The sequence below is a fragment of the Boleophthalmus pectinirostris genome, unplaced genomic scaffold (genome assembly GCF_026225935.1).
Source record: "Boleophthalmus pectinirostris isolate CB_2022bp ecotype Guang Dong unplaced genomic scaffold, ASM2622593v1 HiC_scaffold_3, whole genome shotgun sequence".
Classification (NCBI taxonomy): domain Eukaryota; kingdom Metazoa; phylum Chordata; class Actinopteri; order Gobiiformes; family Gobiidae; genus Boleophthalmus; species Boleophthalmus pectinirostris.
Genome location: NW_026571299.1, coordinates 40641998 through 40658896, shown reverse-complemented (window position 1 = coordinate 40658896; position 16899 = coordinate 40641998). Strand labels below are relative to the sequence as shown.

The 16899-nt window shown below is 41.0% G+C and overlaps 1 protein-coding gene across 3 annotated transcripts; it reads left to right on the top strand.

The window, feature by feature from the left end:
• Nucleotides 1-3005: 3005 nt before the first annotated feature.
• dido1 (death inducer-obliterator 1) lies at nucleotides 3006-16893 on the top strand. 3 transcript variants are annotated; one of them, XM_055160185.1, is made up of 16 exons: nucleotides 3006-3150; nucleotides 4434-4492; nucleotides 4766-5663; nucleotides 5906-6311; nucleotides 6461-6781; nucleotides 8122-8323; nucleotides 10047-10608; nucleotides 10722-10881; nucleotides 10962-11078; nucleotides 11158-11286; nucleotides 11480-11633; nucleotides 11791-12319; nucleotides 12402-12546; nucleotides 12633-12722; nucleotides 12807-13002; nucleotides 13086-16893. In XM_055160185.1, exons 3-16 carry the CDS (start codon nucleotides 4840-4842, stop codon nucleotides 16451-16453), a joined length of 7203 nt encoding a protein of 2400 aa, XP_055016160.1. In that variant the 5' UTR covers nucleotides 3006-3150; nucleotides 4434-4492; nucleotides 4766-4839; the 3' UTR covers nucleotides 16454-16893. The 3 variants fall into 3 exon arrangements, with proteins under 3 accessions (XP_055016160.1, XP_055016161.1, XP_055016159.1); XM_055160186.1 differs by having other exon boundaries at nucleotides 6458-6781; nucleotides 11158-11238; XM_055160184.1 differs by having other exon boundaries at nucleotides 6458-6781.
• The last annotated feature ends 6 nt before the right edge of the window (nucleotides 16894-16899 follow it).

Here is a 16899-nt window from a genome sequence, read left to right as displayed (position 1 = left end):
CCCTCCCTTCCCACTTCCCCCATTCCCTTCGGTCACTCTATTTTAAAAGACAAGAGATAACAGTTTGAAAGACAGAAGATAGTCATGATCACTAATACATTCAATCTAGTCTACCTAAACACAGCTTTCCCTATTATTAATATTAATATTAATATTAATAATACATATGTTTATTCCAATTACAATGAATTATTTTTATTCAATATTTTATTTTGCACCAACTTGTCAAAGCAAATTCCTAGTTTGATAGTTCAATTTTGTTCACTCTACAATGGCAATAAACTTATTTCTGATTAAGGGACTTGAAGGTCGCCATCTAGAGTTGGACTGCTTTTAGTACATGTCAACCTGAAGCCGACCCGTTTACAGTAAATCTACAAAAGTAATGATATAGAGTAGAGGTGTCCAAACTATGGCCCGGGGCATGTAACTCGTCATTAGGCCTACGTGACATCACATTAGCCTAAATGATGAAACTTCACCTTAAAGGTGCTATATACAAAACTGACTGAGCTTTAAGCCATTTTATAACGTTGTTACCTCATGAAAAGCATACCTGGAGCTGTGTTTTGTTTCATTCACTCATGTTTGAGTAACCTTTTATTATTAACCTGTCTACATCTCCAAAGCTCAACATGCTCTTTGTAATGTCATGTGGTTGTTTTCAAGTTAAGAACTATCTTTTAGTTCAGAAAAGATTGGCAGTTCCAGCATTGAAATCAGATTCTGATTAAGCTACATGCAGTTTAAAAACATAGCGGAGCACTTCAGGTATTACCACATGACATCACAAGGTGGAACGCTGTTTTCTGTCTTAAGAGAAGAACTTTGTGTGTTAAATGTGTGAATGAAACAAAGCACAACTCCACTCATTATAGGTGAATCTTAAATTTTGTAGTATTTGTGTAAACTAGCTGAGATCTATAGTCTGTTTCAACATCCTTCTGCACAATCCTTCATGGAGGGTTTCATCTCTGTGTGAGAAAAGTGCATTTGATACAATACATGTAAAGTTGGCCTCCACTGTCCTTAAGCCAGTGGTGTGAGATGGGACAAGCACAAATATCAAAGTAACAGTTGTAGGAAGTGACAAAATATGACTTCACTTTCACCTCGTTGTCCAAAATGTATCCTAGTATAAGATAAGTCTAGAACCAAGGACTGGTTCAACAGACATACAACACAACTGTGGAACTAGCCTATTTGAATTAAAAAAAAAAAAAAAAAAAAAATATATATATATATATATATATATATATATATATATATATATATATATATATATATATATATATATATATATATATTTATCTACGAATAAAGGTGTGGAACATATTAAGGCAGAGGATTCTGAGAAATCCCCGACCAATCCAATCAGGAAATAAGAAGGACTTTCAAAAGGATCATGTCCTGCAAGTCCAAAGATATTCTGCCTAAGAAAATAAAAATGAAAACGCTATCGCGCAACCAGAAACGTTACCCACTTCTACCACACCAGGATTGAAGAAGCAGCGCCCTCTATTGCCCAGAGAGAGCTGTTGTGAAACAGGTGCATGCAGCCTGGTGAGAAGTTTCAGATATTTTTTCAAAAGTGGAAGATAACCTATGCTTTTTATTTTAAATGGTTGAAATAGCGTAATAAAGATAATTTGTAATAAAGATGTAATGAAGATGTAATAAAGAATTTTGTAAATAAACATTCAACAAAGACACTCCTCAGAACTAGTCCTGTTTCTGCTGCCACAGTGGGGGGCTTTTGCACTGTATGAACCTTTTTCACTTTTTATTTAGGCTTCCAGTTCCCATGTGATGCACATTCACAGAAGGAAAAATGGAACATTTAAATGTACAACACAATGCAAATTTTAAAGTGAGTTATACCCACTTTCAGCCATTGCTGCTCTGTGAAGAAACAGGGGGGACTGAGTGGTTCCTCTGATTAAATAAAGACTACGGTAAGGTATAAATACACACTGTTATGCTGCTGCATTGCCAAGTAGGGTACACCACAGAAGATAGTGTGGTAAAAATACACTTTAAAAAAAAATATGCATGCTAACGCAATAATTTAATATAGACTAAAGAGCATATTTGTTTGTTGATGCAGCTTTTTATTGGCATGTTTCAAAAGTCAAAGACATTGTGAGTTGGTTCAGAATCTTCAATTTGAATCTGAAAAATGCTAATTGATTTAGTCACTGGTCTTAACTCTTTTAGAGAGTCAGCCTCAACTTGCAAAATTATGAAATAGACACAAGTAATGCACAGGGTGACCAGACATCCTTATTTACCTGGGACAGTCCCAGTTTTGAGCCCTTTGTCTCCTGTCCCTGCAGATTTATCCAAAACCAGTGATTTGTCCCAGTTTTATGCAAGAAATGTCCCAGGTGTCCCTATTTTTGACCAATCTGATCCCTGCCAACAGTAAAGAGAGGAATAAATTGTCATTTGCTTAGGTAAAATACAGAAAAACAGATTAAAAATTACCAAAGAAAATGTGACTATACTGACTCACATTAGTGCCGAGTGCAGAACATTTTAATTATGCACTCGTTTCACAGTTTTATTATTACCAACCAGGGATCTCCCAGTTTCTTATTTTGAAAATCTGGTCACCCTAGTAATGCAGCATTTTCATCACAGTGTCATAGTATACACTTTAAAAAAAAAAAAAAAAAAAAAATGGAGGTATGCACAATGTGTAATGCCATGTATCCCATGTAATCCCATGCACAATGTGTAATCCCATGTATTTTCTTTTATATGCAGTGTCTAATGCAGTCATTTTTTTTATTATTGGGTAAGAACAGAACTCATTCTCCATGGTAAAGTCATTCTAGCAGTAGTGCGCTTATATTGTCTTGCACTAGCCATGCTACTGTTTAATGCTCTAAGTGTAATTTCGTTGTGACAATAAATCAGGAATCCTGAAAATGTACATTTGATCGTAGCCCACCACACTAGCCACTGTCATATTTCCACCCCTAACCTGGAGTGGCGCTGTAGTGTTTGTGAGCACACGTTAGCGTCAGCCATCTGCCGCAGTTGTCCAGCCGCATCGCGTCGCCCCAGTAGCGCCATAGCGGGAGTGGAAAATGGTGGATAGAACGAAAAGTCAAAAATGAAACATCTTAGCGAAAATAAATCTGGGTAAGTGCGGCAGAATGTCTGAATAAAGTCAGATGACGATTTTAAATCTGTGTTGTCGCTGATCACTTGTGGGTGAATAATCGTCTGTCCGCTCTGCACAGACAAGGGTAAAGGTTCATTCGGCCGATACCCGCAATGCTAAAGCATTCTCCAGCAGACTTACGTACTGTGCGATTTATGTTACTCCAGGGTTTGACTATTTACATTGTTAGAATTAATCTAGACCTGGATTTTGTCATGTTAGGAGCCTGGTTGTTGTCTTTGAGCTTAACTGTATCCTGTTTTAACAAACGACGTCAAATCCATGCTAAACTTGCATCGTGGTGGTAGCCCATCTTGCTAGTTGTGGTTGCGATTCGTGGGCCAAGACGCTCTGGTGGTCTTGTATTTTGTGTCCGTGGTATCAGAGTTGAAATCACAGGATTCTTTCGTCTTTACTCACTACACAACGTATTTCCCAAACTCATGCTGCATTTTGTCCGACAGCAGCCCTGGGATACTGCCAATGTTATCTCTCTCTAGTGTCCAATATGTAGCGTGTTGAAGTTTACTTAGCGATATCTGAGTTTGTTTTAACGTCAATTGGCACAACTTTATCACAGCTTGGTGCATCCATAAAATAAATGTCTATTTGTGTGCGCTGTTTTTGTAGCTCTTGCTTTACGTGGAAAATAAGCGTGCAGCGCGGCCTGGTACACACCGTTGCATCTTTTAGCATTGCTGCTGTTGCACTGATAGATAACGGCCACTGCAAGTGCATCTCACGAGTCTTTGTAGATTACTGACAATCACATACTTTCAGTTGTGTAGTAGTTTTCGCAAATTGCCCTCAATTGTTCGTTGTATATTTGTTTTATTTGTCGGACCACTCCCACTTCCTATGCTAAAATGTCCCCCATCACGTGGCACTAAATCGTGATCACAGACTTGCCATTGGATAATTCTGTGTTCGCAGGTCTTCTGTGGGTTATGCGTGTTGTGGCACTAATAAAAGAGGATTTATTATTTACATGGCTATTGCACACATCAAAATCCTTGATAGGCTAGGGTAAGCTCTTTTACAACCACTTTTTTGGCAGGTGTTTGAGTGGCCATAGGTGCCTACCACTTTTCTGTCAGTTCTCCTGCTCTGAATGTGACTAAGAATTGAAGATCCTTTCTTTTAATATGAAAACATTTAATCTTTGTCTCAAATAAAATAATTACTAGTTCTAGTTGTTTTTTTTATCCTTGTAATTTAGTTGTTTCCCTATTGAATGCTGATAGTTTTCTTCCTTTTCCAGATACAGATACAGACAATCTTCTTTGAGTGACACACCATTTTGATCCATCACAACAACTGGTAAGTAATGAATGTATATGGTGTGGTATTTAGTTTTCTAGTTTTTACTTGTTTTTCTTCATTTTGAATTTAAGAAGATGTTATTAATGTAAATACATACTGGAGTATTGTGATATCAGGGATTAGTGTACGTAGGGAACATGTAAAGGGGATCACCAACTTCATTTTGCAACCTAATTCCCAAGCACAGTGTATCTTGTTTTGCTTTTTCGAACTGTTGATGATGATTATGCTGTGATGAAAATAAAAATAAATCTTAATGCCTCTGTCCAGAGCTTGATGAACTATCATCCTGAGGGGACTAAAACATTTGTGAGTTCAGTCTTGCTACCATATCTGAAGGAGAGATGCCAGTGGAAGCAGCAGCAGACAGCCCAGAAGTCCCCTGTCCCGTTCGGCGCAGCGGCAGACAGGCAAAACGCACAGACAAACTTGAGGAATTCCTCTCCACTGCCAAAAGAGCTGCAAGGAGGAGTGCCCCTCCCAGTCTTGAAGGTGGTGATCCTCCTTCTCAAACTCCAACTGATGCTGAGACAGCCTCTGAGGCCAGCTTTGATGGAAGCACTGAAGCAAAGGCAGAGTCTCCAGAGCGGAGGACAAGAAGTGGAACAAGGAAGCAGTATACGAGAAAAACACAAGGAGCAAGGCAGACTAGGAGCAAAGGGGAAGTCATGGCTAAAGACGAGGCCAGCTCTGGGAATGAGGAGGAGAGCAAAGGAGAAGAGCCTTTGAAAAACCAGGTTGAGAACAAACTTGAAGCACCAGAAGTTGGTCCAACTATTCCTGATAACACTAATGTTGTAGAACTACAGGCTGAGGCAGTCTGTGAGAAGGAGGAAGACAAAAATTACATGGAAACAGAAGAGACTGAAGATGAAGAGCCTGAGAAGCCTGCAGTGTTGGTAAAACGTGGACCTATACGAACATATATCAATAAAAAGAGAGCAGCCAGTAAGAACACTACTCCTGTTAAAAGCTCGACCCCTGTAAATAAAGCTGCCACCACAAAAGACAACAACAAAACAAGAGCCACCACCACAGCCAAGCCCCAGAAAGAAGACCTGGAAGACACCTCCTCTACGTCAACCACATCTTCTTCAGATGAGTCGGACGATGGAGGCTATGACCCCAATGCGCTCTACTGCATCTGTCGGCAAAAACACAATAAACGGTATGTGCTTCCAGAAAATGAATTTAAATTAAATGTTCTGAGTGACAATAACTTTTCTGTAACACGTTTTGTATCACTTTTGTAATTACCGCAATTTATATATAGCATAGATAAGAAATGTATATATATAATGACAATAACCATAATATTTATAATATAAGCAATGTTTTAAACAAGGAAATGACATAGAGTTGAATGTATAAAAACAATTGCCATTAACTGCCATTATATGTGATCCCAAGGTTTATGATCTGCTGCGACCGATGTGAAGAATGGTTCCACGGTGATTGTGTTGGCATCACTGAAGCCCGGGGGCGACTGATGGAGAGAAATGGAGAGGACTATATTTGCCCAAATTGTACTGTCAAGAAAAACCAAGTTGTGAGACCAGCAACATCTATCCTGTCTACAAGCAGTGACAAACTAAAGGCTGAGACTGCGTCTCCTGCCCCTGTCGTATCTCCTGAAAGGCCTGAGCCTACAAAGGACCCTGAGCGCATTGATCAGACTGGTCAGCCCGCACAACCCACTCCACTCTCAACACCCTCTACTGCTGAGGAGAAGGCCGTTGACGACCTGGGAATCAAGGGGCGGATCGAGAAGGCTTCTAATCCCACAGGCAAAAAGAAAATCAAGATCTTTCAGCCGGTAAGTCACTGAACAGGATTTAACCGTAATTTGTGGTGTTTTGTTGTTAACATTATGATAATTGTAAGGAGACTTGCATACAATCTATGACTGAATTAATGACTGACTTAATGAACTTTTTAATTGTATTTTGTACTAAATCAAAGCAGGTAGTGCAGCAGGCAGCAGAACCAAAAGCGGAGATGCCAGCCGCAGTATCTAAAATGGAGCACAAACCGCCATCGGACACAGAGAATAAAGTAGCTTCAAATGTGGAAGTGGATTCAACAGCGACTACAGAGGAGCAGGTGGTGAACAAAACGGAGGATGCTGCCCCCAAATGTATAGGACCTGGCTGCGAAAAGAATGCCCAGCCAGACTCTGTTTATTGTGGAAATGACTGCATCCTGAGACATGCTGCTGCTGCCATGAAGTCTATCACTGAGCCCAGTCAGAAGGACAAGACCAAGCCTCAGAAGTCGAAAACCAAGGTAACTCGGGTCATTTCAACTTTTAGTCTTCCCTGACCATCAATAAAATTTGATTGAGGTTTCAATTATTGTTGTCTGTTGTTCAGTATTCATATTTTCTATTTTCTATATCTACCTGAACAGTTGTATTCATTTGTATTCGTACAGATTAATGTTTTTTTTTCCCAAGACAATTTGAAATGTTTTAGTTTTTCAGATGGCTAATTTTCCATTAACATAATATTTACTAGTATTATTACTCACATCCTCAGATATTTGTAGCATATGGGATTACCGAAAAACTGAATCAGCTGTGGAATAGTTATCACTATTGTTAAAGGGCTTGCTGTCATACATTTGAGCCTGGCAACTAAAATATTTTATTTGTATTTTTTTAAACCCATCAAATTTTTAGTCCATGTTATAACACTTCCTATCCTCAAAGATTTGCTTCTTCTGCTTTCAGTCTTGCCCACTGAGAGAGAGCTGTAGAGGCAAGTCATTTCCAATTGGCTCTCTCCATAGTGGGCATGATTTACAGCTAAGTAATTGAGCCTTTGAGGAGCTAACAGGGTATAGAAACTGATGTGCTCTTGCTTATAACAAAAACATGGATTCTTGAAAAATTGTCTAAAATGTTTTAGGTGTTTTAATAATAATGAAAGTCTGGTTTTATAGCATACTTTATATCTATGTACACAAGATTTTGTATCACACATGTAAAATAAGAGTTTCAAAGGTATTTTAAAATCATGCAAATATTGTTGGATACAGTAAGTTGCACAAAGTGCTAATTGAGAAGTCAAGCTAAGTTAATATTTGCCCCACCAAAACCTGCATCATTGTCTTTAACAATGATTATCTCAGACTGTGAAGATGTAGATCTTTCAACCTGCCTTAATATCTAGGGTGAGTAGTTAGGAGTGTGTGCCTTTAACTTTTTTGTACTCAAGCATAAAGGTCATTGTAAATACTGTTGGGACAAATATTGAACAGATTATGTTCAGTCACAGTAAGCGAGAAGAGTGAGTACAAAAGGTGAAGCCAACAGATGAAGAAGTCAACCAACCCTGTTGATTTTTTATGAGTTTTCTTTATTGCTCAGAACTATGAGTTTAATCATTTACTGATTTAAGTACAAATGGGCTCAAAAGAAAGCATTGCTATCCATGAAAGTACACTTTGCACGCAGACTATATACAGGAGTATGGTTTAATTTGGCATATTTTATTTCTACAGACCATAGTCTGGGAACTTACCACTTCATTGTCAAGAATCCTTATTGCTGAACAAGTCTGACTGACCTTAGTTCAGAAAATATTTTACTAAAAATCTGTTTTTGTCTTCTTCTCACCTCAAAGAGTGCCACTTACAGTAAGAAGCGGCGGAAGGTGGATAGTGATGAAGACTACAGCCCTGATACAGATGAGGATGATGAAGACGCACATGCAGAGGAACAGCCACCACCTCCTTCCACGGCGTCCTGGTCCAGTGACCATAATTATATTGCTGTCACTCCAGAAAAGACTGCATCTATATCAACAACAGTTTTAAACAAAAAGTGTATGTATCTCATTGAGGGTCTCGAGCTATTGTTGAACCGCTTGGCTATTGTTTATATGTGATTTTAAGTATTTATTGATGGTCATTATCTATACTTTAACCTGACTTCAGTGAACCTGTCTGCACACAATCTGGTACTATTTTTGTTTATTTGTTCTGTATGTTTTAATGAAGCCATGAATCCTGCTGAAAAGGTAAGTTATAGGTAGTGTTGTGGGTAAGTATTTCAATATGAATCAGAAATCATAAATAATGAGCTTGATTAAAGGTCACAGAGAAGCTGAAAGACATAAAAGTGCCATGAGCAAGAGAATAGGAGGCATCTTTGGTTTTGTCTTGTTCTATATGTTCTGCATTCTGGGCACTTGATGGGATCAGGAAATGTCTTGCCTTGTATTTCATCAACAGGTAGGTGTCAGAATTCCCCAACATGGATTGTAATGTCTTTTGGCCTGTGCTTGTAAGTGCTACTTTGTACTCAAAGTGTTGATTTTAATACAAGATCTCATGTAGGTACCTGGCTTTTTAATAAAAGGTGATTATGAGAGATTTTTGGAAGCCTCCATTGATTATGTGAGCAGTGTTGGCATGCTGAGATGTCTTCACCTGTACTAAGTAATCATATAAAATTGAGTGAGCTAAAACATTTAATGGATTCTGGCATTATTGGATGAACTCCATACAGAAGGCAGTCACTAAAGAAGACCCTGGCACATGCTGGTTCACTTTGAGATGCTGCTGTGAAGTTCAGATTGGCTCCAAGAAGACTGTGAAGATGGAGGCTCAGTGCAGTGAATGAGAAGTCTTCAGCTTTGCACACATTTTCACCTGATAGTTTTGGCATCTGCCATCTTTGTTGAGCTGTTTTTAATGAACTGTGGATGTTACTGACTTTATAGTATTCTATTGATTTGTACAACAAGATGAATGGATTTAGAAATGTCAAGTTAGTCTTGTAGGGTAGTTTTGAATACAAGATTGTCCACATTATCACACACATGTACGTTGACTATGACTGAGCTGGTTGTTTTGGAAACTTGTGGTTTGTGTTGATGTATTATTATTATTATAAGTTTTTTTGTTGTTTGTTTTTTTTTTTTTTTTCAACAACAAAAAGATAAATGAAAATGAGCAGTGCTCCTGGTTTGGATGGCTATTAAACAGGTCAAGCAAAGATAACAGCAGGGGCACTAAAAAATTGATAAATTATTGCTGGTTGCATATTTTATGGTAGTCACATTTTTATTCTAGTGTGAGAAAGTCCCCAAGTCTCAAAATAGGTTTTTAACACCCATGTTTATTTTTTGTCTTTGCCTTGTACCAGATGTGTCAACAATAGATTTTTTTTATTCAATCAGACCATAGATTTGAACAAAATTATTTTACTGTGGGATTACAAGTGTCTCAATTGGACGTGCTACCATTAAACTAAAACAAGACAAGGTTAATTTCAGATAAACATGAAATATTGGAATTTCTTGGTCAGTGATATCAAATATATTCTACATTATATGAGATGACATACTTTGATGAGGTGATTAATTTTGCAAATTGCAAAAATATACTATTGTGAGAAGATTGGCAAAGGGATTTTAGAGCTAGTGTGACATGAAATGCTATTTCATTCCTTTTTTGTGCTATTGATTATTTAAACTTTTTTGGCTTGTTCTGCATAATACGAGACATGACAACAAGTGTGACAACCTGTTCTTTGTGTGTCCAGCTCCACCAAAAGAAGATAAGCTACCTGAGAAAGAACAGAAAGTGAAGGACGTGCAGCCGGCGCTCGAGACGCCTGCCACTGTTACTCCAGTTAAGCCAAAGAAGTCATCCTCTCCTCCTCCTGCTAAGATCTCAAAGGTCTCTCCTAAGGGCAAAAAGTCAAATCGCGAATCCAGTAGCTCTAAAGCCTCAAAGAAACCCACAACAACTCCAAGCAAAACCAATGCCAAGTCCAAGAAACCAAGCTCTACTCAGTCCCCCTCGCAATACCCGGCAGGTCCAATCCATGTTACTGGAGCTCTGAGAGTTACAAAGTCCAGCTTCACCATCCCCAAGAAGCAACCACAACCAAAAGACAGCCAGCCCCCAAGTCAGTCATCATTATCATCATCATCCTCCAAGAGCTCCTCATCTTCAAGTTCCTCCAGTCACCACCACCACTCCTCATCTAGACACTCACATTCAAGTTCACCTGCACCAGCCGCCTCCCCCATGCCGCCTCCACCCAACAACCAGATGAGACAGAATATACGCCGCTCACTGACAGACATCTTGTATAAGAGGTGGGAACATGATTATATATATGTGTGTGTATACATATTATATAATATGATTGCTTTAGTTCAGTTTTTCATAAGTAAAAAATATGTGTTAACTAAGTTGTTCTAACCATCAGGGTGAGTGACAGTGATGATCTGAAAATGACTGAGAGTGAAGTGGGAAAGCTTGCATATGCTATTGAGAGGGAAATGTTCAATCTTTGTCTCAGCACTGACAGCAAGTACAAGAACAAATATAGGTCTCTCATGTTGCATCTGAAGGATCCCAAAAACAAAGTAAGTTGGCCTGCATCACCTTTTATCTTTAACGCACGCTTCAGTTAACTTATTATAATGAATGTTTTCTTTTATTTCAGGGCCTGTTTTACAGGGTTATTGGAGGAGAGGTTACTCCTTTTCGACTTGTGAGACTAAGTTCAGAAGAGCTACTTTCTAAGGAGATATCAGAGTGGAGGAAGACGGAGGTATCAGAGGTATATTAAAAAATATATATACTGAAATATACATTTCAAAAAGCATTCCATTTTAATTTGTGTTCTCCTGTTTGCACAGTCTCCCAGATCTCATTCTAAACACAGACATGAATCTCGCAACATTGACATGGAGGACGCTCCCCCTTCATCAGATGCAGATGTATGTATGGCTGCATCTACTTCATCCTCTCGTTTGGCTTCTTCTGCAGTAAGTGATGCCTCACTGCTGCTCTTTGTCTTTTACTATCCAATAATGTCCACTTAAACCTCATATTTAACACCTAGCTTACCTTTCACTATCTCTGTAGCTTTCCTTTATTAACATTACTTGCCATTACTTGTCTCAAATGAACCAAGTTGGGTGTCCATGAGATCTTGACAGATCCTGTTTTTGACTTTAGGAGCAAGATGAGACAAGCACTGTACCACCGGGTTCCTCTGTAACTGCAGCTTCTGAGGGGAGCAGCATGCCTGATATTTTTAGCAGTATGCTTAAAGACACTACTTCAGAACACCGGACCCATCTGTTTGACCTCAACTGTAAAATTTGTACAGGTAAGTGACACTTACTGTGAATTTAGTTAAAATCTTCCTAGAACACATATGTTATACTCAACAGCATTCAATAATTAAATATATTAGATCTTAGCATAGTTATAAATCTTATCTTAACCTTATCAGTGCTCTAAAATAACCAAACCTGTTTATTCAGGTCAGAAAAAGGAAGAGGAGCTGTTGGCTAAGAAAGAAAAACATGCTAAAAAAGAGATAAAACCATCAAAACAAGAGCAGACCTCTTCTAGGTCTGGAGATGTCACAACTGCATCCCAACCACAGCCTTACCAACATCAGGAAGCCTACACCTACCAACCCACTCCCATTGTGTCCTATGAGCCAACTAACCTTGCCTACGAACCAACAAGTGTGGACCTTTCAATGCAAGAACCGCAATTACAGATTTATCAGGAAGATCCGAATCTCTTGGTGCCACCTCCAGTTGCTGCTCCTGTGACTCCTGCAGTCTCCTCTGTGACCATTACCCGCAGAGATCCACGTATGGCCCGGCATGGCTCCACTGGAACAGTTGCTTTTACAGTTCCAGAGAAACCGGCAAACAACTTGACAGAGCCACTCCCAGCTGCTCCAGTTTCTGCACCTGTGGAGCTGGGACCAAAAGTTCCATTACCAATGCCCCCTGCACCACCACCTGCAGTGGCTGTGACCAAAACAGTTAAAGCAAGGTGCTAAATCGATCTTACAATATTATTGCATTTCAGTTGAATAATTTTTTAACTCACAACACATTAACTTAATTGTCTACAGTTCTGAGCCTCCACCCGAGGGTGAAACAGCAATCTTCCTCCATGGTCAAGAGAAAATCTGGAAAGGATTTATGAACATGCAAAATGTTGCCAAGTTTGTGACCAAAGCTTACCTTGTGTCAGGATCTTTTGAACATCTTAAAGAGGTAAGCAAATTTATGTAACATTACAACCAGTGGGCTATATTCTTTTGATGTTTGTGCCCTTCATGAGATTGTCCTCCCTCCCACAGGATTTACCTGACACCATTCACATAGGTGGAAGAATATCTCCTAATACTGTGTGGGACTATGTAGGGAAACTAAAAACATCATTGTCCAAGGTAAGCGTAGCTGCTCATACTTACAAATGTTATTTTTTAATAAAAATTGCTAATATGCTATTGTTGACATGATTTTTGTTGTAGGAGCTCTGTTTAATTCGTTTCCATCCAGCCACAGAAGAAGAGGAGGTGGCCTATGTCTCTCTTTATTCATATTTTAGTAGTAGAAAGAGATTTGGTGTGGTAGCCAACAATAATCGTCGAATCAAAGACCTGTATCTCATCCCGCTTAGTTCTAAGGACCCATTACCACCCAAACTACTGCCCTTTGATGGCCCAGGTAAGCATTCCCAGTTTACAGTATGTGCTGTATAATTACATTATTTACAGATTACACAATACATGGGTGTGTTCATGTTGCAGGCCTGGAGCCAGCACGTCCCAATCTCCTCCTTGGACTTTTGATCTGTCAGAAGGACAGGAAACGTGCAGGTGCTCCAGTTGATACTGACGAAAAGAGATCCAAAATACAAATCAAAGACACAGATGACACTGGCTTACCGAAGCCGATTCCATTGGCAAAGGCAGAGAAAAGTTCACGAAATTCCCTAGAAATTCCTTTTAGCACAACTCCTCCAGGTTCACCTCCACCAGTTTCCTCTGATGCCCCAAGCAGTACCATTACCCCTTCCTCTGTTCTGTCCTTCCTGTCTTCTGTTCAAGCCTCTGCTGCAGCGGCGAGCACTGGTAAAGAGTCTCCATCCTTATCCGCTGCCAACCCTTCTGTGGCATCAGCTACTCCCCTCCAGACAATTCTCAACACGCTTTTTGGGAAGAAAAAGCAGGACTCTGAGGCTTCTAACTCTCCACCAGATCAAGCTGGAGAGACATCTGCTCCATCTGTTAATATTTTAGATCCCATTGTTAAGCAGTTTGCATTGTCTAAAGAGAAGGACTTAGTGGAGGATGAAGATGATCGACCGTATGATCCGGAGGAAGAGTATGACCCAAGCAATGGTTACAATGTACCAAAAAATCCTGCCAGAATAGAAGGAACAACTAAGGTAAATTTGCAGCCTGACATTGTAGCCAATGATGGTGATGATGTGGCTTATGACCCAGAAGATGAATCAATTTTCGACAATGTCAAAACAATTGTGCCTGATCAAACTACAATAGAAATTGACTGTAAGAGTAAAGCACAAACAATTTTGGAGAGCCTGAAACAGACAGGTCACCAGATTCTGCAAAAGCAGGAACAACCAACAGAGGCACTATTGGCTCAACCCACTAAATCACTTTTAGCCAGTACTCACTTGCTTCAACTTGGTAAGAAAGTTGAAGAATTGGTTAAGTCCACATCAGTTTCTCCTTTAATTAACCAGAAAAGAGATCCCAGACAAAGAGGGGATCCTCACCAGATTGCAACAATAAAGCAAGAGGAAGCACTTCAGGATAATGAAGTGGCTGATGTCTCTGCAGCTTCAGAACCTAAAGCTTCAGAACCTAAGGCTCCAGCACCAATGATGTCTGAGGCCCCTGAAGCAGTGGAGTCCACTCATGAACCAGACACAACACAGTCTGAGGATGCTGTGAAAAGTGAGACACTCCCCTTCATTATGGATTCAGTCAAAGACGAGGTGTCTATTCCTTTGTTAGGAGAGGAAGTGGAAGCTGATATGGAGGTCAATTACATGGACGAGAGCAAAACTACAACTGAGCTACCAGAGCCTGACAAGTCTGAAACAGAAGCAGACAAATTCAGTATTTGGCCAAATGCTGCCTCTATTCTCAAAACATCTATGGAAGCAGAGTATAGGGAAGACAAAGATGAAAAGGATTTCTATAATAAATGTACAAACAGTTCCATTATGACATCCACAATTCCAGTGCTCACTCAGAGCTCCACCATGGACAGCAAGCCCCATCACATGTCTCGTCACATTCCTCCACCTGCCTATGACAATGAATACAGGCCTCCACCTGACATACCACCTCCGTCCAACTTTACACGAACAGACCCACTGCAGGGACAAAACCTTCTGATGAGACCTCCACCCATGACTATGCCACCCCCCATGCAAGGACCCCCTCCCATGTCTGGTCCACTACCAATGCAAGGACCCCCTCCCCCCATTCACATACCTCCTCCTGGCCACGGACCTTCTCCAGTGCAAGGGCCTACTGTCCAACCCTTTGGCCCACTACCTGGCACTTACTCATCCTATCCAAATCAGTGGCCAGCCTCGCAGCCCCCTCCTCAACAGCTGCCCCCTGGTCCTCCTCAGAACATGATGCCAAATCGAGGACCACCCCCTCCCTTCCCTCTTATTGCCCAAAGAGGACCTCCTCCTCAGATCTTTGACCCTTCACTTCGGCCACAACACGTGCCACCTGGTCCTCTCCCAGGTCTTCCTCCACCCTCTAATTTTGACCCACAGAGCGGCATCACACCACCTCGATTCACTGGCCCACCACCACCTTTTAACTTGCCAGGTAACAGGGGTCCTCCACCACCATTCACTGGACCTCCACCTGGACATTTTGACAACCGGCTTACTCCTCCTTCTCACTTTTCTGCACCTAGGGGACCCCCTCCCTCTCAGTTTAGTGCCCATGGAGGGCCACCACCCCCTATTGCAGAGACATTTAAAAAGGACAGTCCTTTCAATGTTGAATCACACCAGCCCCCAAATACGGTCAGCATGTACAAGGATCAAGGCCCGTCACCAGGTTCTGGTTTTCGGGGGCCTCCACCCAGTCAATATGAGGACAGAAGAGGGCCCCCTCCAAGTGGAGACATGAGTGGGCAACATTTCAATCCTCATAACCAGTACAGCTCCAGACATCGTTCACCTCCTCACAGGGGGTCTTTTGAAGAACACAGAGGTCCTCCACCTCAAGAAAGTCGTCCCCCCGGCACTCAGCCTTTTGCTGGTTCTGAGAGGTATCGCTTTGACCGTCACTCAGATGAGCCCAGACCCATTCGCCACAGTGGTCCATTGCTGCCTACACCTTCAGATGATCCCAGATCTTCGCCAGGTCGCATGGGAACCCACAGTCCTGAACTTCATCGAGAAGACCACTGGCATCGGCAGTCTCCTGAAATGAGAAGGAGGAACTCCTCAAATCGAGAAGATTCACCCCATAGCTTTGGTCGCTTTGAGGGAAGCCACAGAGAATCTTCGTCTGGTACTCCACAGCTTCCTGAGGAGCTTCGACGAGATATACCAGAGGATCGTAGACGGGACCGGGAAGGGCCACATCCAGGAAGACTGCCCTGGGATAGAAGTCAGACTAGGAGATTTAGTCGGGAGCAGGATTGGGAACGAGGGAGGGAAAGAGAAGGGGAGCGCAGTCGTGAGAGAGACCGCAGTCGTGAGAGGGACCGCAGCCGTGGAACTGAGGGTGAACGGCTGAGGGAACTGGAAGGGGAGAGACATCGGGAGTCTGAAGCTGTGGACAAAAGAAGAGACAGGGACCGGGAGAGGGAGCGTGACAGGGGCAGAGAAAGAGAATCTGACAGAAGAGAACATGACCGGGACCGGGACCGGGACAGAAACCGTGACAGGGATCGGGATCGAGAACGGGAGCGCAGGCGGGACCGATCTCGCAGCAGAGAGCGAGATCGTGGGAAAGAACGCACCCGGGACAGAGAAAGGGGGAGAGACCGGGATAGAGATAGAGAGCGGCGAGACAGGAGTCGAAGCAGAGAAAAGAAAGAAGACAAAAAAGACTATAAACATGATTCATCCAGAGACAGTGAAAAGGCTGAGCATGACAAAAAATAATGTTGGTTTTATGCAAATAATGAACATCTGTATGTAAAACTGTATTTGTAAATCTTCATTATTTTGACAAAGGTTTTTGACAGTATTTGTATTTTCTTGGTTTATACTTTTAAAGTGACATTTCCTCAAAATGCCTCCTATTTCTTTGTGATTGTCTTATAGGCTTAACCATGTTACTCCTGTCAAAATAAATTTTTAATTAAACCAATTATGTAACTGATCTCTAACACACAATTTAAAGTGTAAATAGATGTCCATGTGTATATACTGATGTTTTTAATAAGCTTTTCTAAGTAGAAAAAGTAAAAAGCCATATATGTAAAATGGGTAATGTGAAGTTTAAACAACACTGTTCAGAACTGTGGGCATCGCACGGTACAATGTGTTTATGTTGAGCAGCTTTGAAATAAAAAAAGACTTCAACTGTCTGCAACGTTAAACCATCT

Coding starts and splice junctions, on each gene's coding strand:
- dido1 (XM_055160184.1), top strand. CDS start 4,840: ATGCCAGTGGAAGCAGCAGCAGACAGCCCAGAAGTCCCCTGTCCCGTT. Junction 11,634..11,790: donor CAACTGTAAAATTTGTACAG/GTAAGTGACACT, acceptor CTGTTTATTCAG/GTCAGAAAAAGGAAGAGGAG. Junction 12,547..12,632: donor CTTTTGAACATCTTAAAGAG/GTAAGCAAATTT, acceptor TCCCTCCCACAG/GATTTACCTGACACCATTCA.